General features: G+C 43.0%; 1 protein-coding gene across 1 annotated transcript; it reads right to left on the minus strand.

The window, feature by feature from the left end:
* Positions 1–1,310: 1,310 nt before the first annotated feature.
* Positions 1,311–26,292, minus strand: Epdr1 (ependymin related 1). The gene is made up of 3 exons (XM_051168245.1): positions 25,982–26,292; positions 2,849–3,057; positions 1,311–1,726 (listed from the first exon to the last, which is right to left on the minus strand). The coding sequence occupies exons 1-3, from the start codon at positions 26,269–26,271 to the stop codon at positions 1,530–1,532; spliced, it is 696 nt and encodes a 231-aa protein (XP_051024202.1). The 5' UTR covers positions 26,272–26,292; the 3' UTR covers positions 1,311–1,529.
* Positions 26,293–26,404: the final 112 nt, after the last annotated feature.

The following is a 26,404-nucleotide window of genomic DNA, read 5'->3' on the forward strand; positions in this document are numbered from 1 at the left end:
TAGTGGGCTCTGAAGAGAGGATGACCAATCTGGTGTTTATTATGGGAAGTACTTATTTTACTTATTACAGAAGGGTTTTCTCTCCCTTATAGTTCAGTTCATTCATGCTCATTACAAAAACAAACACATCAAAGACTGATTTGTGAGACGTCATTAAACTTGTTTAATTGTATGGATGAATTACAATATAGGTTGTTTTTAGCATAAAGCAAGCATCGCACATTTTTATTGATAACAAAGGATGATATGTGGCCAAGTGAAACACAGTAATGGAAGAATCTAGAATAGTAAGTGGGCTTACTGGAAGTCTCCCTAAGCAACCGGACAACCCAACCCTGTTTAATAGATAAGAAACCGAACACTGCAGAGCTGGTAAGCTCCTCTCTACAAAGGTTAAGGGCACTGACTACGTGCCAGGCACTTGCTTGGTGCTGGAGATATTAAGGTCAACAGAACATGGTACCCGTATTAAAGGGGCTCTTAGCTGGGATAGTGAAGGGCAGTTTCCAATAATCAGGAAATCCTCACACAGCGTAATGAGTATCGTGAGCAAGGCATGCCAAGCTGCAAGGTACAATGGATTCAGGCATGGGAGCGGCTCACAGAGGTCACAGATGAGCTCACCTGGGAAACATGGGCGGAGGTCATATAGACACAGGTGTAGTGTGATAGAGTTCCAGGAAAGCCAGGCAAGGGCTACCAGCCTAGTGCATCTAATACTTAAAGGAGTTAGAGCAGAAGAATATTCTAGCCCTGGTTTGGGGGCCTCCCACTTCAGTGCTGTTTTAGAAGCCTGTCTCCCCCACTAGAAAATCCTTGGAAGTTCATCACACTAACCAATACTCTTACACAGAAAGCAACACACACTGGGCTTTCATTTCATCTCATATGCAAATACTAGGATTGTCCAAGTCTCCTGTTTAAAGTTTGCCTTTTCCCTTCAGAGGAATCCCTACTTTGTAGTACAAACTTCTGCTTCCTTGCGGAATATCTACATCCATTGAGCCAAGCCATAGAATTCAAGTCTAGAAGGAATCGTAAAGGGTCATTTCATAGTAGCCAATGGCAGGGGTGGGCATCAGTGGGAACTGCAGCTACCCTGGTGCGGGCAAACGAGGGACTTTTTTTGAATGGAGAGAGTGGAACAAATCCATCTACATTTTATTATTACCTTCAATTCTTAATCGAAATAATTAAATGTTCATCCCTGCAGAGGCAAACTCCTCATGCTGACCCCTTCCCCACGCCTTCCTACTCCACTGACTACACATCCGCACACAGAAATGACAGCCCCAAATGTGCAGCGTGTCACTGCTAGGCAGTTGAGAATGCCACAATCTCTCCCCTCGGCTTCCTTCTAAAAATAGAGCTGAGCAGCCAGAGTCAGATGCACGAGGACGTCCACATCAGGGGTTATCTTCTTCAAATGTATTTTTCTTTCCAGCGGAGAGTTGCATCCAAACAAGTCTCTAATCTGTTTCCAGACACCATCACTAAGAGCCGAGGTTGTCGCTTCTGCCCCTGCGCATTCACCAGGAGCAGTCCTCACTCATCTCTGCTACCTGTGCCGTCTGGCATGTGCTTGGTGGGGTGAACACAGAGGAGTTCTTGATACCCAGCTGCACATCAAAAAACCGCGTGGACAGGACCACGGTGTAATTTCTGATGAAGGTCTCCTGGACTGGATAACAATCCTTGGCTGTGTAAACACCGATCCAGGTTTCATCTAAAGAGAAAGAAAGTTGACCTTTTCAGAGAGAAGACAGGGAAAACTTCTGGCTTTATTTTGTTGTTGTTGTTGTTGTTTGGTGTGTGTGTGTGTGTGTGTGTGTGCATGTGTGTATGGTACAAGACAACTGGCATAAAATGCACTGCTTAACTTTGTTCAAGGATGTATTTTGGAAGCATTCACATTACAGCGATCATCATAACTTATTTTGCAACTTTCCCAAACTGAAAATACTTATCTGTTCAGTGGTTTCCCATCTTTCCTTTCAAGCATCATGCAACTGTCTGATAGATTTGGGCGCTTCACACACAGTACTGATCGTTTGTGATTGGTTTCTTTCCCTTAACATAATGACCTCAAGGTTTATTCATGTTACTACATATGCCAGAATTTCCTTCCTTCCAAAGGATGAAAACTGTTCTACTGCAGTATCATGTTTTCTTTAATCTACTTCTCCGCTGATGGCGTCTGAGCTGTTTCCAATGGCTTGGTGTTAGGAGTGAAGCCACTATAAATAGGGGTGAACAAATAACTGGGTGAGTTTCCGCCGTCATTCTTTTGAGTATATACTCAGAGGTGGATGCTCTGGACCATATGGAAATTTTGTGTTTAACGTTTTGGTTAAATGCCATACTGTTTCTCACAGATTGGATGTCTACTCTGTATGTTTCAAAACAACCTCAGAATTAAAATGAACTGTTTTGTATCAAAACAGGCTTTTTTGCCTTTAGAATAATGAAAGAGGCCTGGACACTACAACTTTTGGACGTGATGTTGGGGAAGGGAATGTTGGCACCTAATTCAGGAATATTACTGGAAAGGACTCCTTTCAGGCCACAGTCCTCACAAAAATCATGAAAAGTCTCTATATAGCAAAGGGTGAGTCCATAAGATCCAAAGTGACAGAGATATGCAAGTGGCACCAGAGGACAGAGGTATTTCAACAGCCCATAAGGAAGAGGTTACCCACAGTTGCAAAGTACACAAGGGGGCTTACATGGGCTTAAAAATGCCTCTAAACACATGACTTTCCCTAACAACTACCTTCCTTAAGGGACTGAGAAAATGGTATTCCTCAGCATAGCCCTGAGATGCAATGCAGAAATCCTTCCTCCTTACAGGATCTGGCCGTCTTTCTGTCAGACCACTCCTGGACTGTGATCTGCTCCTGTGGGCCCCCGATGGAGTACTGATCTTCAAAGGTAGAATTCTGAGGAATGTCGAGAGGGTCCCAGGGTTCCGTCAAGGGGATCTTTGCACACTGTTTGGTGGCTTGTTCAATCTGAAACATCACTCTGTCCTTATAGAGCAAAATGTATTCAAATAATCTGAAATGTGGAGTAAAAGAAAACAGGTAAGGAGTTTTATGTTAAAAATAACCATGTCTTCCAAAGGCTTTTGATAAAAATTATCATATAAATGACTTTAAAATGATTGCAGATCATTTGTTCTTTATAAACATTACTTATACCAAACCACCCAACTGTGGAAAAGTGAAAACTTAGAAGTTAAACTTGACTGTTCATGACGTGTGAACTACTGTATACTAGATCCCAGGCTTAGGCTCCCGGCATGAGGAGGGCTGCTCCACAGCTCATCTGTGGTGACTTGTTGAGTAGGATGAAGGAGGATGTCACTTTTGCTGGGTTCCTGTAGCATTAAATCAAGGAGTTACAGAGATACCCTAAAAGACAGAACTCGCTGTAGACCGACAGACAGAGCATCTGCACCCACTGCCTGGATAACCCGCATGAGTGATTTGGTCTCTCGGTGGAAGGCACTCTATGTGTAGCCTGAGGAACCTGGGGCAGCAAGGACAAAGCCTAGGGACCCTCCAGAGTAAATGACTTAAAACAAGCTTACGAGCCAGGCACATGGGCACACCCCTGTAATCCAGCACTCAGGGATAAGACAGATGTCTCCATGAGCAATTAGCCATCATTGGGGGGGCACTTTGTGATGCTAGGAATCGGCTGATGTACAATGTTGGTTTTAATTTTAATGGCCCATAAGGTGCTTTTAAATATTTTAGATATATGTATCTTATTTATTGCTCATGTGCAGCTTGCAAGTATATGAGAGAGAGAGAGAGGAGAGAGAGGAGAGAGAGAGAGAGAGAGAGAGAGAGAGAGAGAGAGAGAAAGAGAGAGAGAGAGAGAGAGAGAGAGAGAGAGAGAGAGAGGCAGGCAGGCAGGCAGACAGACAGAAACAAGACAGACAGAGACAGAACCCATGCTCCTATAGAGGTCAGAGGACAACTTGGTGGAGTTGCTTCTCTCTTCCACCTTAAAAATTCCAGTGAGAGAAAGCAAGTGACCAGGCTTGGTGGCAAATGTCTTTATCTATTATGGTATCTTGACAGCCCTGTCCCAGCAATTTTAGATAAAAAATAATTTCCTGAATCAATGATTGTATTAGAGGTTTGTGTAATAAGACTATTGGCAGAATAGATGACATAAGTGTGGGCTGCCTAATCTTTGCAGCGTCACACTGCTCTCAAGGCTCTGCACACTAAGTGTATAAGCACTGTCTCCTGTGTAGTCACTGAGAGTTCCTTCCAGCCAGTGTCTGCTCACACAACCCCATTGATCTTTGAATGCTTGGTGACTTTCTGAGATAGAGCAAGTGTTCCAGGCTCACCGAGGATACTTCTGGTCAGACTTGGTGAGAAACAACAGAGAAACCAGCAACGGGCAATAGATGTCATAGCTTGGAAAGACTCTTAGCAATCAGAGACTCTTATGTTCCCAAAATCATAAGGTCATATTGTTATTTCCAGCTGAAATTTAATATTGTAGGTTCTCTTCATTTTTTTTTATATTTACCTACCTCTTCAACTAAAACAAAAAATCATGTTTCCAAAATTATTATCAAGGCGATGTACTAGCTTTATACTGTAATCAAAACTATTATGAAATAAAAACGTGGAATACAGTTAGGATTTCATCATTGGATTTAAATCCTCATACTGGCGTTTGTTGGGGTTTGGAATCAATACTGTGCAAAAATGTTCACACGAAATAAGCAGACTCATTGTGCAGTTACACTTCCAGATTAATCGCCATCAGCTTTGCTTGTTTCAGTTTGCCCTAAGTTTAGGAATTCTACAGTTTTCTCCTGTGGTCTAATTCTATCATTTAAACTCGGCAAAGCGTCATGTTTTGAAACTGAAAATGCTCTGGAGAACCACACCCTGGGTACTCTCTCTCCTTCCCTAATCTCTCCCGTTCTTCCCCACATCTTTTATGGATAAAACTTTTCATTACCTTCCACCTTACTTTTTCCTGGTTTGTTACCATTTTCTACATGGACAAAACCACCACTTTGAATAACTTTGTTCTCTGCTGTTTGGCAGATGCAGCATCATCTGAAACAGAACCGCCGGGTTAAAAGGTAAGCGTATCAGTGGTCGTTTTAAACATTACCAGATTTCTCTCCATTGACTGTGCTGTTTTGTACTTTCACCAGGGACACATGAGTGCCTACTTTACAATCCTGTCAGCAGAGGATGCTGCCGAAACTTGTATCTGTGCCCATCTGATAAACAGCTTAGGGAATAAGAATCCCAAGGCTATGTTTTAGACCTTTAAAAGAATATATAATATCCTTAGAAGCTTGTGCAGCACACAGTCTAGGAGGTCACAGGCACAATCCTGTGACATCTCATGACAGAAGCCACTAGGAGGTCACAGGCACAGTCCTGTGACATCGCACAACAGAAGCCAGGCTCCCTACCTTCCCAGGTGCTGCTCTTCTGATGAGTGGGATGGTTTTCATTCCTGCAGGGCAGCTGAACACAGGGTCACCTGTCAAAATAACATTTCCCTTTGCTATCCTCTGGAAAACAACTATCTACTATCAAGTTTGGGAGCTTTTTTTTTTTTTTTTTTTTTTTTCCTAATCTCCGGTATTATGTTTTTCTTTAATTAATCCACCTTCTCTGTCTTAGTTACAGATGTTCTTGGCTATAGTTTTACAATGAAAAGAATTTTTATAATTTAAATAAGATTTATTTTCTTGCTTCTGGTTTTTTTTCATTCCTAAAAACTATCCATGACCTTGTGTTTATAAAGATATGACTCCATGTTCTCTGTGTCTGTTTTCTCTTATGTTCATAACTTTAAACCAATTTGAAGTTTATTTTTGTAGATGGTCTAATTCTAAAAAGCTAATTTTATTGTGTTACAGTTGTTCCAAGAGCACTGTTGAAACTCCATATTTCCACGGTGATGTGAGATCGAATCCCAACCACGTCCTCAATCTCCATCTGTACCTGGATCTACTTCAGGACTCTGCTATCCTGCTGGATTACATGGCTGTTCACCAGAATGCTCTTTATCTAGAAATACGCATAGCATGCATATTGTTTTCTTCTTTGTTCCCAAATAAAGTTTAGAATTAACTGTTTAGCTCAAATAAACTAACTCTAAGCTGGCAATTTTATCTTGCTTGAGTTAAATGTATATATTACTGTTAAAAGAATAGCCTTACCATGTAAGGGCATCCTATCCCTCCAAATATGTATTCCCACTTTTGATTTGTATAAGTTAGTAGCAATAAGTTTTTGCTAATGAGTTTCTCACATTTCTTGCAACTCCTTTTTATCTTTTGCTGCCCGAATAAATGGTACCCTCTCTCACTCCTTAAGTTTATGCAGGTCATTGTTTATATATATGAAGAGCACACGTTTTTATTGTTAATTTTATGTTGGGGGTTGGTGTGGTGCTCTGCATTCGAATGATAATTACTGACCCCCAAGATCTGGCTGCCACGCAGCTGAGCACATTCTCCTGCAAACCTGTCTTTGTTATGTAAACCTTGCTCTACTTTAATTTTCTAAATATATGTTTTATTAATATATTCATGTTACATCTCAACTGTTATCCCATCCCTTGTATCCTCTCATTCCTCCCTCCCTCCCATTTTCCCCCTACTCCCTTCCCCTATGACTGTGACTGAGGAGGACCTCTTCTTTGTAGCCTGCTATCCTTCCTCTGAGTGCCACCAGGCCTCTCCATCCACAGGACATGGTCAAATATGGGGCACCAGAGTTCCTGTGAAAGTCATTCCCCACTCTCCACTCAACTGTGGAGAATGCCCTGTCCATTGGCTAGATCTGGGTAGGGGTTTGAAGTTTACTTCCTGTGTTGTCCTTGGCTGGTGCCATAGTTTGAGCAGGACCCCTGGTCCCAGATCCGGCCATCATAATGAGTGAGTTAACCCAGAAGCAGAAAGAGTCAAATAGTATATACTCACTTATATCTGGACACTAGCCCAAGGGGCATGTCCCATGCAAGTCTTCACTTATCAGGAAAGATAGAGAGCAAGACTCCCTATTGGGACTCTAGATGAGAGAAGCAATGGAGAATGGGGAAATAGAAGAATCCAGAGGTCCTAGAATCCTACAAGAAGCTCTACTTTAATTTAAAGTTGAGTGGTTAATAAAAAGTCTGAAGCCTGTGACTGGGCAGAAGAGAGGTAGGCGGAGCTGAGGTTCCAGGCTTGGGGGTGGACAAGAACCAGGAAGCCAGAGAAGGAGCAGAAGATGGAGAAAGAGGAGGTGGCCCGATGGAGCAGATCCAGCCCAGAAAAGACAACTTACTGCAAGTAACATGGGTTGTGTAGCTGAGAGATAGCTGAGTAGCTCAGAGGGCTGATATCTGCCCAGCTCCAGTGCTTTAAGCTTGTAAGATAAATCGTAATCTCTCTGTGTCAATTATTTTCGAAGCTCACAGGGTTAAAGAAAACCGTTGCTTTATTAATATCTTACAATTTTATACCCAGCCACCCTCCTAAATTCTCTTATTGCTTGAATTCAGTTTTGATTATTTTTCAAAGCTGGCTACATCCATTTCCTTGAGAAAGATGCCTCTTCACTTCCCTTGGTTAACTCTCGTCTTCTAAGCATGTTCTCTGGCTATACTGGCTATAAAACTGACATTAACAGAGTAGAAGTAATGGTTTGATGGGTGTCATTTCTTCTCCTTAGCAGAGTAGGAGAAAGACTACAGTCTCAATATTAAAATACATGGCTTTCATTTGTCATGGTAAGAAAGTGGTGTCATTTCCTACAAACTACTTTCTGTCAATCATGTTTATCAGGTTTGATCAATTTGATTACCATCGGACTAAGAATATCTTCATGTGCACCTTGCTTTGGTTATGTTGAGATTTACAAAAAGAAAAAAAAAAGAAAGACACTATTCTTTCATCCCTCTGATAAATGTCTCCTGATTGTGCTTTATTTTTAAATGTACTATTGAACTCTATTTGCTACTTAGGGATTTTCAATCAACAGCTATACAATATTCATAAGGGAGATCACAATCCTTTTCACAGATTCCCATTTATCATATATTTGTGTGTGTGTGTGTGTGTGTGTGTGTGTGTGTGTGTGTGTGTTGAGCTGCTTCTTAATTCTCCGTCATTTAAATGATCTCCACTGTTTTGTTGATATCAATGATGCTAACTACACGTTGGAGGTGATGGTTTTATATATATGTATATATATACATACTGTATCTTGTATTAAATCCCCTCTAATGGAAATGTGCAGGGAGTGCCAGAGTATAGAAAAGTCCCCTTTTATGAGTAATTATTGCTTCCCTCAAGTAGGTCCTAGAGTGTTTAACTGGATGTGCAGGCTTACACATATCTCTGCACCTGATTGTGTTATGAAAGGTTGCACCTACTATGAGGAAGAAGAAAATCCACTAATGTTTTACTTTAGTGTAAAGCTTATGGATGAAGTGAAAAGCCTTGGAGAAAGCGTAGGTCACGTAGGAGAGACCCGCCACTTACTAGCCCTGGTTGTCCGGTTCCAGTTTTACTCTCCTCATTTCTAATACCTAAGAGTAAATTTCTGGGTGATTTAAAGAAGATAATGGAAACAATGGATATTAAGTTGTTGTACAAATGTGAGCCATTTGTGTATACCTCACTAGCTAATCTCTCGTGAAGAAACCATTCCTCTAACTTGTACAGGTAAATAACTTACAATGTAGCAAGGAAGGGTTAATTAATGCAGGTGGGATAGAGAGATGGAGTGGCAACCTGACTGCTATGGTGATCACCTTCATGAGAGGGACCATGGCACTGCTGCTCCTTCCCCTCAAAAGGGAAGCAGGGGCAATCACCCTCATGTGCCTTTTGGACGAAGAGTATAATTGGCTCTGGCCTTGAAGACCTCAGGGAAAAGCTATAGACGTTTCTCTCAGAGAACGAGAGAAGGAGGCCCGTCCATTTCCACTGTATGTACGTCTCGCCTTTGAATTCAGCAGGATAAAGAAATGGAGCTTGCATGTAAATGCGCCACCTGAAAACTCTGAGACAACATTCTAGAAAGGGCAAAGAAGCAGACAGAGGGAAACCCAGGAGTTTGTACAGACTTTTGCATGAAACTTACGAATATGTGTCACAAATACATCCTAAAGTTTCTGAGCAGCAAATGTCTCCTAGTGTCAGCCTTTCTGACACCTGCTCAGCATAAGAAATAGGGCAGTTAAAACCCCGCATCCCACACACTGTACCGTGGCCCTTATGGAAGGTATAGGAGGGTCTTCCCTCACAGAATGAGCAAGGCCCGAGCACGTGTCTAATCTCAGAATCTAAACTAGTGAAGTCTAGCCCAGGAGTTAGTTAAAGTTAGCTAACTTGCTACTGCTTGAGTAGTTAAGGTGAAATTATTTTCTGGCTTGAATTGGGGTACTCAGGAGGAAAGGAAAAGACCAGAGGTGGAGTCAACAGTCTGGCAAATTCAGATGACTGTCACTAGCGCTTGTATTTTAAAAACCATAATAAAATATGCATTTTAGACCATATCTCAGCAGTGAATCAAGGTCTGCTCACCTACCAGCCTATTCCCACTTGCTAATGTATGGTCCATCCCTGTCGCTGCAAGCAATGATCTGTCATCCACTCATAAACATGTGGTCATCTCAGACACACTAAATCACAGACAAGGGAGTTCACAAACATTATATTTTGATTACAAAAGGACTTTGGCTTTTATGGAAGATATTGGCCAAATCTTGGATTTGTTAAACATGCAATATAATAGATTAGTAATCTTCTAACTCTCATGAGGAGAGTCTGAACTACAGCCGCTTGCATTCTGGCATACAGGAAGTGTGAGTTACACCCTACAGTAATTACGAGACACAAAAAAAGAAAAACACTTGGAAAATTCACTGTGGACTTTCTGCTGATCACATAGAACTAAAAGAAAATTAGATTACTCAAGAATGCAGTCTGAGGTAAAGTTAGATCAAAGTGTAACTTATGTGTGTAATGTAAGAAGCTATAGGTAACAGACCTTCATGCTTGGATACTAGTTCAAAGGGAAAAATGCTCAAGAAATCCAAGTGCTTTCTCTTCCAAAAATACAGCTTGATGGATACTGGCAACAACATGTAAGAATATCCTTTCATCTGCTGGGAGACGCAGCAGCTTTTCCTCGAGGCAATAGTTCAAGCTAGTTACAGACACTCAGAGGAATGGCCTTCTTTCTGAGGATCCCACATTGCCATGAAGTATGGAGTTTGCTACAGTTATGGTGCAGGGGGCAGGACAGAGGGTGAGCTCAGCTGGGCCTGCAGTCAGCCCTGAACGTTTCAGTGGGTAAGTGTCCTTTCTCATCAGACTGGAGTACAAACTCTGTCTCTGTCTCTGTCTCTGTCTCTGTCTCTGTCTCTCTCTGTCTCTCTCTCTCTCTCTCTCTCTCTCTCTCTCTCTCTCTCACTCTCTCTCTCTCTCTCTCATCCCCGCCCCCCCCCACACACTTTCAAAGAACAATTAGTGAAACGCCTTTTAAAAAGAAAGTCAAGCCAAAAACCGCAACGATGTTTGTGTAAGCCAATCCAGAGAAGAGAGAGAGGACATAAGAGAAGATGGTGATGATAATTATGATGTTGATGGTGAGGAGGAGGAGAAGGGAGAGGAGGAGGGGGAAGGGGACCAGGGGGAAGGGGGAGAGGGAGGGGGAGAGAGGGAGGAGAGAGGGGGAGGGGGAGAGAGGGAGGGGGGAGGGAGAGAGGGAGGACAGAGGGGGATGGGGAGAGAGGGAGGAGGAGAGGGAGAGAGGAAGAGAGGAGGAGGGGGAGAGGGGGAGGGGAAAGGAAGTAGGAGACATACAACGCACTATCTTACTATCCAAAGAACAGGAAGGAAACAAGATCAAACCTCTAGAAACAGCAGAGAGAGACTCAGGGGCGGAGCAGCTGCTCAAAGGTAGAGCCGTTGCTAGCGTACAAGAGTCCTTGGGTTCGATCCAGAAAACTGCAAACTTTTAATTGAAACAAGAAATAAATTTAAAATACTTTACAGTATTAGACATAACCTGGAGACATCAAATTCAAGAATAGTAGAAAAGACTTCAAAATGTGGGCCGAGAAAGCATGTTAAAACTAAACCCAGGGCTGAAGAGACAGCTAAGTTGGTGAAAGGCTTGCTATGTGAGAATAAAGACCTGGGTTCAAATCCCGGCACCTGTCCTAAGAAGCTGAGCACAGTAGAGTGCTTATATTCCTGATGCTGGAGAACAGAGACAGGAAGACTCCTAAAACTTTCTGGTTAGGCAGTTGAGGCATATTGGAGAGATCCATGTACAATGAGGTGGGGGCGGAGAAGGGGGAAGGGAGGGAGAACGAAGGGAGGGAGGGAGTGAATGAGAGAGAAAGTGAGAGCGGAGGGAGGAGATCAAAAAAGAAACGCAATGCTAACCGCTAGCCTCTACCTATGTCCACCTGTGTGCATACACGTCCACACACAGCACAAAACTAAGGTCAGCACTTCACATGTGGAGCTCTGAATGTCTTTAAAACATTTAAATAAAGAGACAAGTTTTCCCTTTGAATTTTATGAACCTATAACCACCACGATACAACACTGATAATCTCTGACATAAGTAAACAAGCACAACACTCTCTATGGGATGAGTAACTGCGTAAATTCCTTAGCTGACAGAAACATGAATCAAGGCGGAGTCCAGACCAAGGAGAAAGTGGGCACGGAAGACATTTTAGCAAACAACAGACGAGTAGCATGCTTCATGCCTCTCGCTCATAGGCATATGACCTATCACGTGACCAAGCTTCTTCGATGGCTGTGAACATGCACACTCTACAAACGTCCTCTGGTGTTGCACCAAGTGAAGGAGTTGGCCTTTCAGGATGGTGAAAGAGGGAAAGTGACAAACAATCAAAGCACTTCAAATCCCTTTCAATGCGCCAAGTGGGACTTAAATAAATACCCACCTTGTTCAATAGGAACCCCTCTAATGTTGGAAAAGCCCCGAAATTCTTTTTTTTTCAACTCCTTAAGAAGAGTTAAGATCCATAACAACGGATTCTCTGGGGCCTCAAGAGTCCACAAGCCAGACCTGGGGCCGGCAGAACCACTAGTCATAATCAGAGCGCGCGGCACAGTGGACAGATAGGCAGCGTGGTTCTGAAACGAAGACCTCCCATGCTTACAATATGTACAGCAGAGCTGAGCCAAGCACCCAACAGGGCATCTCCGTGGATGTTAAGGCTGAGGCAGGTTCTTCTTTCAGAATTCTTTGCTCCCAAGGATGTGTGTCTGGACCATTCCTGGTCCACTGTGCTCTTTCTTCTGAAACAGAACTTTCATCCTTCCACACTGGACTCCACGCTCCCACCAGGCGCCTCTGGCCGACTTTTGCTGGAGACTCTGGTAGGTCTAGTGAAGAGCAGCTTCTCCCTCACCAGGCAAGTGTGTCTTCCTCCGGGTGAACTCCATCACTCACCAGCATCCCATTGAGGCAGTCCAGGTGGGAAGACACGAGATTGCAGGAGACCCAAGAGGTGTCTCATCGGGAGACAAAGTGAATGATTCAGCAGCTGGGGAGTGCAAGCAGATGGCCTGGTTCACTCTCCACAGCCATCCTTGCAAGCATTTGCAAGCTCAGGGACATTATTAATAGAATTATGCATCACTGTCCATCCGAACTCCCTCCAGGATAGTGAAGGCAATGTCATGTTAGGCAATCTGTTACATGAACCACCAAGTTGGCCATGTTTTAGCAATAGATGAAAATACTTTCTTGATAAGATCAATCAGTGAATCAACCGTTCAATGGAATGGCCAATGTCCCTGTTACACTAGCAGCCTTCCAGAGCCAATGGTGAGTTACAACCTCACTCATCCCAGACAGAACACACCACATCCGACCATCTAGTTCTTGTTTATAGCTCCACAAACAATTACACTTAGTTAGACACTACATAATGTGAAGACTTGGAAACTCATACTTTGCGGGTTGGGATATCTGTGCAGAATAACCTTTCTGAAGGTCAATTTCACTATGTTGAAAACTCTAAAAATGGACAAGCCGGTTCTTATTATTTTCTTATCTAGAAACTTATCAAAATAAGTCAAAATATTTAATATACATTGCATGAAAATATAAACATACATATTTTATTGTCCATTATCCTAGCTTAAAAAAAGAATAAGGAAATGTGGTAGCATCCTTATAAGGGATTGTCTGAGTAAATTATATTATGCCTTTACTAGTGCTTGATTATCATTTAATAGCATAAGAGCCACAAATAACAACTTTTTAAATTTAAAAACTGCATTGTATATTTCCATTTTACTGTTTTGTAACAGGGCTAGGAATTAAACACATGTAACACAGGCTTTCTAATTTGAGCTAAACCTTAGCCCTATATTTTCACTTAAAAAAATGTAAGTGCAGGAGTAGAAAAACCTGGGGAGCATTGTGTCAGGGCTATGGATTCTGGCTGAAGGAATATGAGCGGATGATCTTCATTTTATCTGCTTTCACCATCTACATTTTCTGTCAAAGGACATTTACAATACCAATGATACCAAAGTCATAAAACAATACATATCATGTATTTATTAGCACATTTGCCCTTGACACATAGTTATTAAAACTTACTCTCTTCCCAGAACTCCTTAGTGCAGGGGACCTAACAGTACACCAGTATCAAACTCGTATCCTCTCACATCAGAGAAGAGAGAGCTGTCATGAAGGCTAGGCTAGCTAACTGATGAGACCACGACGGACCTTCACAGTAGGCCGAGGAAGGGAGCGTGGGCTGTGATGGGGAGGCTCCGGTAGGGAGGACTGTGCTGGTCGCTACAGAAGCCCCTGGGAGGGCATGATTGGCTGAATTCTGAAATGAGGAGGAGCCAGGAGCTCAAAGATATCAGAATTGGACTAGTTGGCTTGGCATGGGGAGCTTGCACACCTGAAAAGCAGCTAATCATGACCCATTGTCCACTACAGTACACATCTTGTGTGGGCTGTAAAAAAATCTCCTCAAATGTTCGAGTGGCATAGTAGTACGTGTTCTCCATGAGAAATTCTGGACAATTTCCACTGTTCTCTCATTGTGTGTTTTAAATATCCTTTTATCATGAGCACATAGATTCACTGTCACTCATTCCCTTACTGACTGGTTCAAATGATTTTAGTCAGGTTCTGCCCTAAGATACTGGAGAGAGAAAAAAACCATGCAGAAATTCCTGATGTCACAACCTTTGGGTGAGGCAAGGCTGATGGCAGAACAACAAAAAGTAATAAACCAAACGTTAAGTAATGACAAATGCCTTGAGGGTGAAGGCACCGGTGTGGGCATTTGAGGATGCTGAGAGGGAAGACAAACATTCAAGAGTGGAGTCGTTCTGGAAGGAAAAGACTTTCTAGGTAAGTGGAAATGACCAACACAAGTTCCAAACGGATTGACGTGTGAGGCCACGGGAGGGCAATGAAGGCCAAGAGATCAGATATGGAGAGGCCAGGGAATAAACTCCGCAGGGACACCGGTGAGTAAGGACATGGAATCTAAGGCAGATGGAATTGCATGGCCCAGCATTTATCTGAACACAATCACACATTATCATGTGTAAAAAGAGAGGAAAAGATGCCAGAACAGAAGTATGGGTGTAACAGGAGGATACGACAAAAATCCAGGAAAGAGACAGCGATAATTGAGAGAGGAAAAATAGAGAATATGTGGTCAGATACTGGATATCTTTTGAAGTCAGAACTAGTTGGATTTATAAGCTGCCCCTTTGCCAAGGAGGCAAGAGCGAAGAGAAGGGTGGCCACATGGGTTTATGCTGACTGATCAGAGCTGCTGTACCTAAGATAAAGATGGGGAGTTAAGTTTACTTATGGGTTTGTTTCTTTGGTTTGGGTTTGGGTTTAGTTAGTTTGATTACATGCAGAGGAAACATTCATTTTTGGGCATGCTGCGTTCATAAGGACCACAGGTTCCAAAGGAAAAGGAGGCAGAGAGATCTGTGAATGCAGAGGTCAGGAGAGATCTCAAGACAGGAACTAAACATGTGAGTGACCCTCATGAAGAGGTGGCATTAAGGCTATGACTTACATGACATCACCAAGGCAAAGGGTTTAGACCAAAAGTAAAGGGATGGAACACCTGGTCCTGGACCTTCCCCTCATTAACAGTATGGACAGCAAGAAGAGCAAAGCAGACTAATGTGATGAAGAAGGCAGATTCTGGGGAGATGGGTGAGTTGGTAACGTGCTCACCCTGCAAGCATGAGGTTGGATCCCCAGCATCCATATAAAAACTGGCCATGGTGGCACACACCTGTAATCCCAGCCCCTGAGGAGGCAGAGACAGGAGACTCATTGATAGCTAGTCTAGGGAATCCGAGATTTCCAGTAAGGGATTGAAGAGGACAACCAACATTGATCACTGGTTTCCACAGGCATACACATTTACACATGTGACCATGTATACACACACACAAAATAATAAATACATGGATATTATTTAAATAGTAAGAAACCTTAGGAAGCCGGTGTGTTGAAAAGCAAGTAGAAGAGGCACATCTAGGTGGGAGGTACTAAGTAGGAGAGTTGGTGATGAAAGATGACCCGAGAGGAGTTTGGAATTCTTGGTCCTGCCCAGAGCATCCTCCATGGAGCTGTGCCGCAGTCTGGAAATGTTTGAGAGAGTCTAGTAGGACCGAGATTGTACTTAGTGTGCGATACACTTTAACCAGAGGGGAAATGAGGTTTCAACTTTTATTCAAGAGGCTCTTTTTCATTAGAGATGGGTAAAACAAAAATTTATGAAGGGAGAAATGAGACGTTTTTACTGGAATTGGGAAATATAAGACTATCACATTTTTTCCAGGAAAAATAAACCACTAATTGGTGGCATATTTTCAGATCTTTGGGCACACAGCCCTTGACCACCTTCCTTAAGGTCAGAATTATGAAGAAACAGCTCAAGGTTATTGAAAAGAAGATGTTTCCAGAACACTATGGTGACCACCTCTGACTTCCATTGATAAGTTTTTCTTGATTTTCCTTGGCTTTGCTTGACTATTTTATTCCTTTTATTCAATGCCCATTTCTATTTCTCCATCTTTAAACTCCAAGATCTCTATGCCCTCTTGAAGCGGACTTCAGTTTTTTCAAGAAAATCTCTTTTTAAAGAAAAAGTAAGCATTTCAAATCAACATAATTTATTTTGTGGGGCTCAAGATGCCAAAAACAGTGCATTTTTCTGAGTTAATAAAACAAAACACCGTTTCTAGCCATCTGAGATGAAGAGAGGGAAAGCAGGTCAAGCAGTGGGTCATGCTCAAGCCTTACAGTCGTGGTTTCTTACAATGAAAGTCTAAGCCATGCAGAACAGGGTTCATGCCAGTCTACCTGCCTGAGACTTACAAACACTCTCTGCAGGCTTGCAATGACACCAGGTTGATAAATTCAAGAGAAAATAAGTATGTAGGAAAAAATGTAACTTTGCTTTCCCCTTCCTCAGCTTGAACAATATAGATTAACACCATTAAAGACGCCCCAAAAAGAGTAAGGAAGGTTGCTCTGGGGAACTGAGTCTTACCAGCGGGAGGCCAGAATCACGAGGGGAGGGAACCCCGTGGCTGGACTATGGTCTTCAGTGTATCTGAGGGATGGGGTTTTATTCATTTATTGTGTGAAAAGGGAGCTACAAACCTGACAGGGCCAAGAGGGGAATGCACCATGCTGTGCTGAACTGGAATGGAAAGGACCCATTGACAAACCTCCATAGACAAGGATGGGGAGCTCAGAGGCAAAGATTTAAATGTGAGCCCATCCATGGATGAGTGGATGAGAATGTGCGTGTGCACATGTATGCCTGTGCATGCGTGCATGTGTGTGTATGTGTGTATGTCTGTGTATGTGCGTGCCTGTGTGTGTAGTTGTGTGCCTCTGTGTGTATGTGCATGTGTGTGTATGTGCGTGTGTGTATGTGCACATGTGCATGAGTGTGTGTGTGTATGTGTGTGTGTGCATGTGTGCGTGTGTGTATATGTGTGTGTATGTGTATGTGCACGTGCATGTATGTATGTGTGTGTATGTGCATGTGTGCATGTGTGTATATGTGTGTGCATGTGCATGTGTGTGTGTGTGTGTGTGTGTGTTAAAACCCTTTGTTTTCTTCCACTGAACAAGCCTGGGACCACTGCCACCTGAGAGCGATGAGCACAGCTGGACTATAGATTTGGACTTCCAAGTGTTTTTTTTTCCAGTATCAGTAACCAGGGCTTCTTGGGAAAAGTTTATTCCAGGGGAAATACAGATGATTGCGGAATATCTTACTGTGCCTCAAAAGAATAAGAAACGTTCAAAAAAAAAATCAAAGCCAATTGGAAGAGGCTCCTCTGGCACACTGAGAAAGCAAGTCAAACAGGGAATACAAAGAGATCCCTGAGTCTGTATTGAAACAAATAAATAAGTTTAGAACTTGATGAGGAATTGAAATGAACAAGATGTAAGAAAATCTTCCCACAAAACTACGTATTAACTATTAAAGCAAATAGGTGTCGCTTCTTGATGATGCAGGATGACAGTGATGTTATGCACAGGTGCAACACAGGATTAGTTCTGAGACGCCTCATGCTGAATAACTTAAATGTAAAAAGGAAGCAACAACGGAACCCCGAACAAAACACCAGGACGGTAATCTTTAAAAGAACCAGCTGCAAGAACGACCTTGGGAATTGTGACCTTGGGAACTGTTCTTGACAGAAACAGATCAGAGACCCAGTACCCGAATGCCATGCTCAAAATTAAACTGTATTCTTTTGATGTAGAAAAGCACGCAAAGGTTTACCAACAAAACCTGGCGATACCTGGGGTTCCAGATGGCAAACTAGAGCCAGTGCTGACTTTCTGACTCATGGTTGTGTTGAAGGTAAGGAGAATATCCTTGCTCGCAGTAAACGCACACTGGAGATTCAAAAGATCACGAGCGTGCCCTGCTGCCAATAAACTCTGTAGTGTTTTATGGATTAAAAGAAAAAGCTCTTTGTACCGTAAATGTAAGTAGGAGATAATTTCAAAGTAAAGTAAGAAACTGTGTTCGGGAAAGAATCATGATCTTCACTCTCAAACACAGAAGAACTGATCCTGAAGGAATTTTCCCGTAAATGATTCCTGATGATGGAGTAACAGGGAAGAGAAGTGGCTTTAGGGCCAAAGGACTGAATGGCCACTTTTCCTTTTGATCATGAGGACAAACTTAAATAAAAAGGAGGAGAGAAAGAAGCTTAAATTTACACAAAAGAACAGGGTGAGAAAATCCTTAGAATCTATGCCACGCTTGCCACACTGTGTTAGAAGCAATCAGCTTGATTTAACAGAAGCACCAATATGCCTTCACGATATTGGCCATCCTATATCTCCTAAATGGAAACTAGGCATCGCTGGGAAGAGATGATTGTCACTGTACGACTGTCTGACATCACCCCCCCCCATCATTCCCAAAACACACAGGTAGCTTCATTAACAGCAGGGAAGACACATGTTATTCTGTTCTTGGCAACGACCAAGACATTATTCACATCTTTAATGAGAATCCATGTGCCACTCCATCTGGGACACCCTTCTCATCACTCATAAATAAAAATTTCTGATGGAACATGTAATATCAACCTCTGAGTAGCCTATTAAACTATTATCTCCATGCATGTTCATTCAGTGACTCTGCCCTCCGCATGTGTGTAGCATCATTAATCCGAAACCACCGTCCGTAGGCAGCAGTGTGCTCCTGGTCTACTCCCCACACATAAAGATCACCATATTGACTGAGTCACAAAAATAATCAGCCTGCTTTTCCTGCAGCCTTCCCAATATAATCCCCATGAGGTTAATCCCAAAATCAGAAGAGACAGTTGGAACCAGAAAACAAAATAGTATCAGTTACTAATACTCCCCATTCCTGATTCGGGCATGTCTTATCTGCAGCTCATAAACTATTTTAATCTTTTCCATCGTCTAAGGGAACAGAGATCCTGGAAAATGCTGGTCATTCGCTGGTAACTGCAGATGGGATTTTCCATCACTGTCTGGATGGGTAAGGAGCTCTTAAGAAGTTGATCCAATTCTACACTTATATCTCAACTCACTAGTAAATACAAAGAGACAAGCATCCATATTTTTAAAAATAACATCTGGTTGCTTGGCCATACTGCTGTTATTTGAAACCGTTTCAATTTTGTAGCAACAAATCTACATTTAATGAATGTAAAATGCATTTATGCACTAAACACTCTTTTCTGCACCTGATTTAGGGCAAGAAGCAGAACTGTGAAAAAGAACTTGGCCAAAAACTTGGAAAGAAGTAGATCGCAACTGCCTTCTACAAGCCATCCTGTGAAGCCATCACAGGATGGTGTGAAGACAGAGAAATGGCGATGACACACGAGGACAAGAAACCTAGGCCAGTAAGACTGGGGCACGGCTTACAAGTATAGTGTACATGTCTGAAACCACTTACTAAGATACGGATTAAAGAGACTTCCTGATGCAGGACTGACTGGTACCAACCTGTGTCCTGTTCAGTGTGGGAGGAGTCCAGACCAACAGAAGGGCGGTAGGGAGTACTGAGACGGCATTACAACCGTGCACATAAATGCACTGTTTTGCCTCCACCTTCCCTTGTATCTCTGTTGGGACTCTACTGTTGTGTGGTGCAACACCATGACCAAAATCATCTTGGGGAGGAAAGGATTTATTTCAGCTTGTAGTTCATCAGCCAGGGAAGTCAGGGTGGGAACTCAGAGATGGAACCCAGAAGCAAGAAGTGGAGAGGAGGCCATGGATTGAGTGCTGCTTATTGGCTTTCTTCCTCATGGCCCTGCTCAGAACACATTCTTGTACCACCTAGGACCACCTACCTGCGCAGGGCTGGACCAGCCCCCAGTAGGCTGGGCCTTCCTCTGTGAATCATTAAATCAAGAGAATGCCCCACAATTTGGTGAGGGGCATTTGACCAACTGAGGTTCCTGCTTCTAAAACGACCTCAGCTTGTGCCAAGCTGAGAAAACCCAGCCTATACAATTGACCCTCGCCAACTTGCCACACAAACACATCACTACTCAACTATAACCCTTCCTTTCTTATTTGTCCCCAAGATGTCATGTTATTATTAATATCATAATAGAAAACACTCCACATTTTAAAAGTCTCACAGGTTTCAAAAATTTACACAGCTTACAAGTGTAGTTTCTTTAAAGTATTTTTCTAAAAACTCAAAGTTCCAAGCCTCTTAATACCTGTTGTCTGTCTAAAATCCCAAAGTCTCTGTAAAATTCCAAACTCTTAACTGTGGGCGTCTGTAAAAGAAAGTTACGTGTTTCTTATTTCAGAAAGGAGGAACTAGGGCACAGTTACAACCAGATTACAGCAAAACCAAAGTCCAACACTGTAAAGGCTGCCTGCGTGTGGGACATTTGGGACTCACTCATGAAAATGACCTCCTAGGTTCCTCCATGGGCTTCTTCTCTCAATCCCTGCCATTGGCAGCACACACAGCCTGTCTCACAGGCCCAGGCTACCAGTACTACACAGTTGCCACTACTATTGGCAGCCACCCATGGTGCTGGCTTCTATAAAACATTGCTGCAAGTAGACTCTTTGCACCTTCACCAACATGATCTCTTCAAGGACTCTGACCGGCCAAATTTTTCTCCATGATCTCTTTAATCCTGGAGCTTCCACTGTAACAGGGGCAAACCTTCACCAGCGGCCTCTCCTGGCCTGTCACAGTGCCAAGCCTTTGCTTCTCTCCATGACTCCTTCATGCCTTCATAACCAGCACAACATGACAAACACACATATATTACCAAGTTAGGTGGACAGCATGAGGCACAACCTTGGCCCCCACTGGAACACTGCTTCTGTGTGTTGAACCCAAGGGAACACTTTTGAAGAAATTTTGCCTCCGTGATGTCAAATTCTAGTCCTTTTGAAAGCTGCTATTACCAACTGTTTAGGATAAGTAAGAGATGTATATTAGCAGCCAGACAGTCAAACTCGTGGTCTCATTAGTTTGGTTAATTACAAAAATATATTTTCTAGATTGACAGATTAGAAATAGCTAGAAATAAGCATTCAGAATATATATATATAGTCTTCAACGGCCTCAGAGATCTGCAGAATATGGCATTCAAAGATTAAATTAACTTAAGGCTTTTTTTTACATGAGACAGGTCTGCTCCTGGCAGCACCCCTGTTCTACTTCAAAGAGCATCAAAAGCTTCATATGCGGCAAACTAGCCTCTGGGTGAAAAAATGCCCTTGTGTCAATTATAGACAGAATACTGTTCAAAACTGGACAAACTGGATGCAACAAAGTCGACTGCCAAGCTTTGCAAGGACAAAGTAGGCAAGTCCTTTATAAACCTGCTTCACAGAAAAGTCTTTCAAATATTCTGGGCCAGAAGGCTGAAGATAATGTTCCAACACTATAGAAAAATTGTGAGGGATTGTTGAGGCAGCTAAATATCTCTGTCATTTCTATACTTTTGGAAGCTGCTTACCTGCACTTCTTACATATTTATGTAGTATTTATTTCTTCTTAAGTCTCTGAAGGGGTTGAAGACTATGTAGTTATAGTCTCATAGTTAAATTTAATTTGTTTAGGATGATAGAAATTGATATATAGTAAAGTACTTTATCCAAAGATGCCAAATATACAAACTTTGTCCAAAGATGCCAAATATACAAACTTTGTCCAAAGATGCCAAATATACAAATTTAAGTCTTACTTAATAATTTTCATAATTGTTATTTACATATAGCTTGTCATTATAAGAGAAAGAGCCTTTTATTACACTAAAAGGCTGAGATGTAAGTATAAGGTATTGTGTAATTCAAATGCTGAGCACCCAATGGCTTTTCTAGCACAAAGTTCAAATGCCATTACAATTCTCCCAAAAACATGGTCAGGTCTATCTCACCAATACTGTACTCCTAGTATAAATTTATATCTTAATATTTCTATTGATGTGATAAAACAGCATTAACAAAAGCAACTTGGGGCGGGGGGAGAAGGGTTGTTTTCTCTTACATTTCCATATCACAGTCCCTCATCAAAGTCAGAGGAGGGACTCAAGGAAGGGACCTGGAAGCGGGAACTGAAGCAGGAGACATGGAGGGGCAGTGTTTATTGGCTTGCTCCCCGTGGTTTTCTCAACCCTACTTATCATATCATCCAAGACCCACTGCCCAGTGGTGGCGCTGCCTACAGTGAGCTAGGCACTCCCACATCAACAATCAATCAAGAAAATGGACCACAGGTCAATCTAGTGGGGGAATTTTCTCAATTGAATTTTCCTCTTCCCAAATGATACTGTTGAGAGAATATCTTGTGTATTGTATTGAGGCAATATCTGTCAAACATTCTGATGGCCAATAGCTTAAGCAGGAAGTAGGCGGTGGGGTATCCATTAGGCAGAAAGGATTCTGGGATAGAGCCAGATGCAGGAGATTCTCTCCGCAAGATGTGAGGAGCACAGACGCATGGTACCTGAGCACAGGTAGGCAGTCACGTGGCAAAATTTAGATTAGTATGATGGGTTATTTTAAGTTATGAGCTAGTCAGAGAAGAACCTAGCTATGTGGCTTTGTAAATACTTAACACATCTCATGAATCATTTTTTTCAGGAGCATGGGGCATGAAGCCAGGAGGAAAAACCGCAACCCCAACAGATATTAGATTGTTTCAAATTGACAACAAACAAACAAAAAACTAACCCGCACAATCTGATAATTGCTACATATTATTCTGATGAAACATTTATTTGTGGTGGAAAACCCAGTGTTGTGCATAAAACTGAGCCTAGGACAGTCACCAGGCCTTTGTGCACTTGCTCCAACTCTTTGCTCATAATCTCCCTATCATAATTTGTCTCCTGACAGTTTTGAATAGAAGAAGAGAATGATCTAGTCTATCTCTGTGGAAATGAGGCTACTGGTCTCCATGCCAGATATAAAACTTTTTGAAATATAGTTTTGCATTTGAGTCTGTGTACTGAGTCAGTCCCCAGAGGGAGGATACTTGTGTGTACTGCTCGATCAAATGTCTGAGTTCAGAGGGGCTGTCAGTGAGTCTCTAGCAAATAAGAAACTAAATTCACCAAGGTGATGATGGTGGGTGGTTAGGGAGTTACCTGTGACCACTCACTACACACCTTCTCAGTAATACGAGATGAGACACTGTAGTATATGCTTTATGTAGTTTAGCTTACAGAATCTTCACCATCTTCTAATAAATTAGTTGCTATAGGTATTCATATTTGTAAAAACGAGGAAACTGAATCTCATAAAACTATCGTAACTTTCAAAAGCTCACTTTCAGAAACCAGATTCAGGCCTCGCATGAAGCCAGGAGGAAAAACCGCAACCCCAACAGATATTAGATTGTTTCAAATTGACAACAAACAAACAAACAAAAAAAGCTAACCCACACAATCCGATAATTGTTAACTATTATTCTGATGAAACATTTATTTGTGGGGGAAACCCCAGTGTTGTGCATAAAAAAAAACGACAGCCAAATTTCTTAAACAGTTAAAAGACATTCGTTGGATACGAATGAACCATTGGTCTTCTCCTGGTCACACTGCTTAGCATCAGCAGTGACCTCTGATCATCCCATCCCATAGGAAGCACATGTACTCACTGACAGGGAATCTTGGCAATGCCATCATAAATACACTTACAGGGCAGTGCCCCACCTCACTCTGAGCGGAGAGAGCAGTGCGGGTTCCATGCCACCAGCGCAGTTAGCACGAGGGGCCAACATTGGCAACTTTCTGCTCTCTTCCCGTCCCCTTCTCACCAGGCTACCTCTGATCACTCACATATCACTATTCCTTTAACACTCCCTAGTGTAGCCACCTTCACAGTTTTCTCTACAGCTGAAGCCACTCTAGTAACTCTTGAGTGTTTGAACCTACACCCACTCCATATTACTCTAGCTTTTGTAAACCTCTTGAGGATAAAATCTCAGTCATGCGCCCAGGGATCTTGATGCCAGCTCATGACGACATTCCACTGTTCAAACTTGTTCAGCATGGCCTTTCACCACAGTCTGTGCCTTCATTCCTCACAGTGAATGCGTCTCAGAATATACTTGGTCCTACTTGGTAAGCTCTCAGATGACAACACACTAAGGCTGGAGTACATATATACTTATGTACTTATGCCCCCTGACAAAGTCTTCTCTGTATGTCACCCCTGGTGGATTCCCTTAGGTGTTTGGGGACCACTAATTTGTAATCCCTCATCTTAACACCCAGGGATAATTAATTTAGGAGACTCTGCCCTCAGAACCCACTCCAAGGATAATTGATACAGCATCTCCCATGAACAAAATATACCCTCCCAAATATTCTGGGTCTCTTACAATAACAAATTTAAAAGTTATGCAAACAAGTTTTGCATTGTTTAAAGAACAAAAACAAGAAAAAATAGTATGCATGTGATGTGCTCAGTACATGCAATGTAATTTCACATATTCTCTGGACATGGTTCGCTGAGTCCTCAAAAGCCGAATCCACGAGTAAGGTTGGCCTCCTGCATTTGGTAATGGGTGGTCTTGCACTCTGAGCAGGTGGTTTGGAAAGTTCTGTCTTTTCCATACTTTATCCAAAAAGCCCAACACTTGAACGGCAGATGTTTCTAGGTGAAATGCTGTCACCAGCTTTGCTTTGTGCTAGAAACAAATGGTTCCCATTAACCACCAATCTTACTGCCTGCTGTAAGGAGCATGGGCCTTACTCCATGGTCATTCATTACATCTCCTTGTGGCACAGATGCCTTGAAGAGAGGCCAGTGTGATTGCATGAACCACCCTGGGAGACAGTGGAGGCCTGGGGGCAGGGAGCCAGGTGGTGAGCTTAAATTAGAAACTAGGTCTCAACAGGGCCAGAAACAAGGTGACATTCTAGAAAAGTGTGTCTTCTGTTGTCACAAAATGGAAAGCTAAACTGACTACCATTTGTTTGCTTGTGTGCATGTGTGTGTGTGTGTGTGTGTGTGTGTGTGTGCATATGTGTGTGTGTGCCTTTGTGTGAGTATGTGTGTGTGATAGCATGGCCTCCCATTTGGCAATTGCTGTGGTCATTAAAAATAAGGAAGAAGTAATAAATTGACAAATGAGGCTAAGTAAAAGGATTCAGGTGACAGTGCTTGCATCTAACTCGAGTCTTAAGATGGCAGTACATATGTTCTAATGTCAGCTCAGTTTTAAGGTGGCAGAACAACTATCAAATGTCAGTTTTAAGGTGTGCTCTAACGGGAGTTTTCACTAATTTATTTTTAAAAAGAAGTAATCGTCAAGTTGAAAGAAAAATGATAATATTGTAAAAGGGTAATGAGTTGTGAAAAACTTTTTTTAAAAAATCATTTCACCAAACCTTTTTACAGTGTTGTGCGATGAGCCACATGGTTGAAAAGAGGAGAAAACCTACCAGCCTAAGTTGTCCTCTGGCTTCCATGATGGGCACGCATATGCGTGTCTCTCTCTCTCTCTCTCTCTCTCTCTCTCTCTCTCTCTCTCTTATTTAATTTTTTAAATTGTAAACAAAAATTTTAGAGAATATTGTTTGTGTACCTTGTAGGTGGCTTTTAAAACAAACAAACAAACAAACAAACAAACAAAACACGCCCTAGGCAGCAGGGGGTCTCCAGGTGCCAGGAGCCTGACTCAGCAAGTGAAGATTTAGAGCTAACTTGGACTTGGGGGTCTGGCTTTTCCATCCCGCCCTAAGTGATACCTTTCTTTGCCTGCCTCTGCCTCACTGTGCAAACCATGCCGCCCCCCCCCCCAAGTGCCCCTATAAAGTTCTTGGGGTTGGGGAGGAGCCGGGAGCAGCTGGAGGTCTCTCGCTGGGGTGCCAAGGCCTGGTGATCCCCTGGCCTCCGTCAAGCCCTTCCATGCCGCCTACCTCTTGCAGGGGATCAGTGCCTTCCTCTCGTCCAGCACCCGCACGCGCTGGTTGAGCCCGTCATAGGACAGCAGGGCGCGGTTGTTGTGCCCGCTGCTCTGCTGGTACAGAACCTGGCGTCCCTCCCATTGCTGGGGCGCCTGGCAAGGCTGCGGGGTCCCTGGGGAGCCCGCCGTCCCCAGGCCGCACAGGCCGCACAGCGCCCACACCCAGAAGCCGCCCAGCAGCCTGGCGCCCCGAAGCCCCCGGACCACGCGGCGGGCAGCGTGCGCGGGCATGGTGACGGCCATCCCCGGGTCAGCCGAGCCCAGGAGGGAACCGGAGCCAGAGCCGGCGTGGGCGGGCCGCGCGTTCTCTCCGCACTGGCGGAAAGTGTGCTCCCGGGCGACTCAGGCGAGCTGGCCTCTCTCGTGCTTCCGTTCC

This window comes from Acomys russatus, chromosome 3, assembly GCF_903995435.1.
Source record: "Acomys russatus chromosome 3, mAcoRus1.1, whole genome shotgun sequence".
NCBI classification, from domain to species: Eukaryota; Metazoa; Chordata; class Mammalia; order Rodentia; family Muridae; genus Acomys; species Acomys russatus.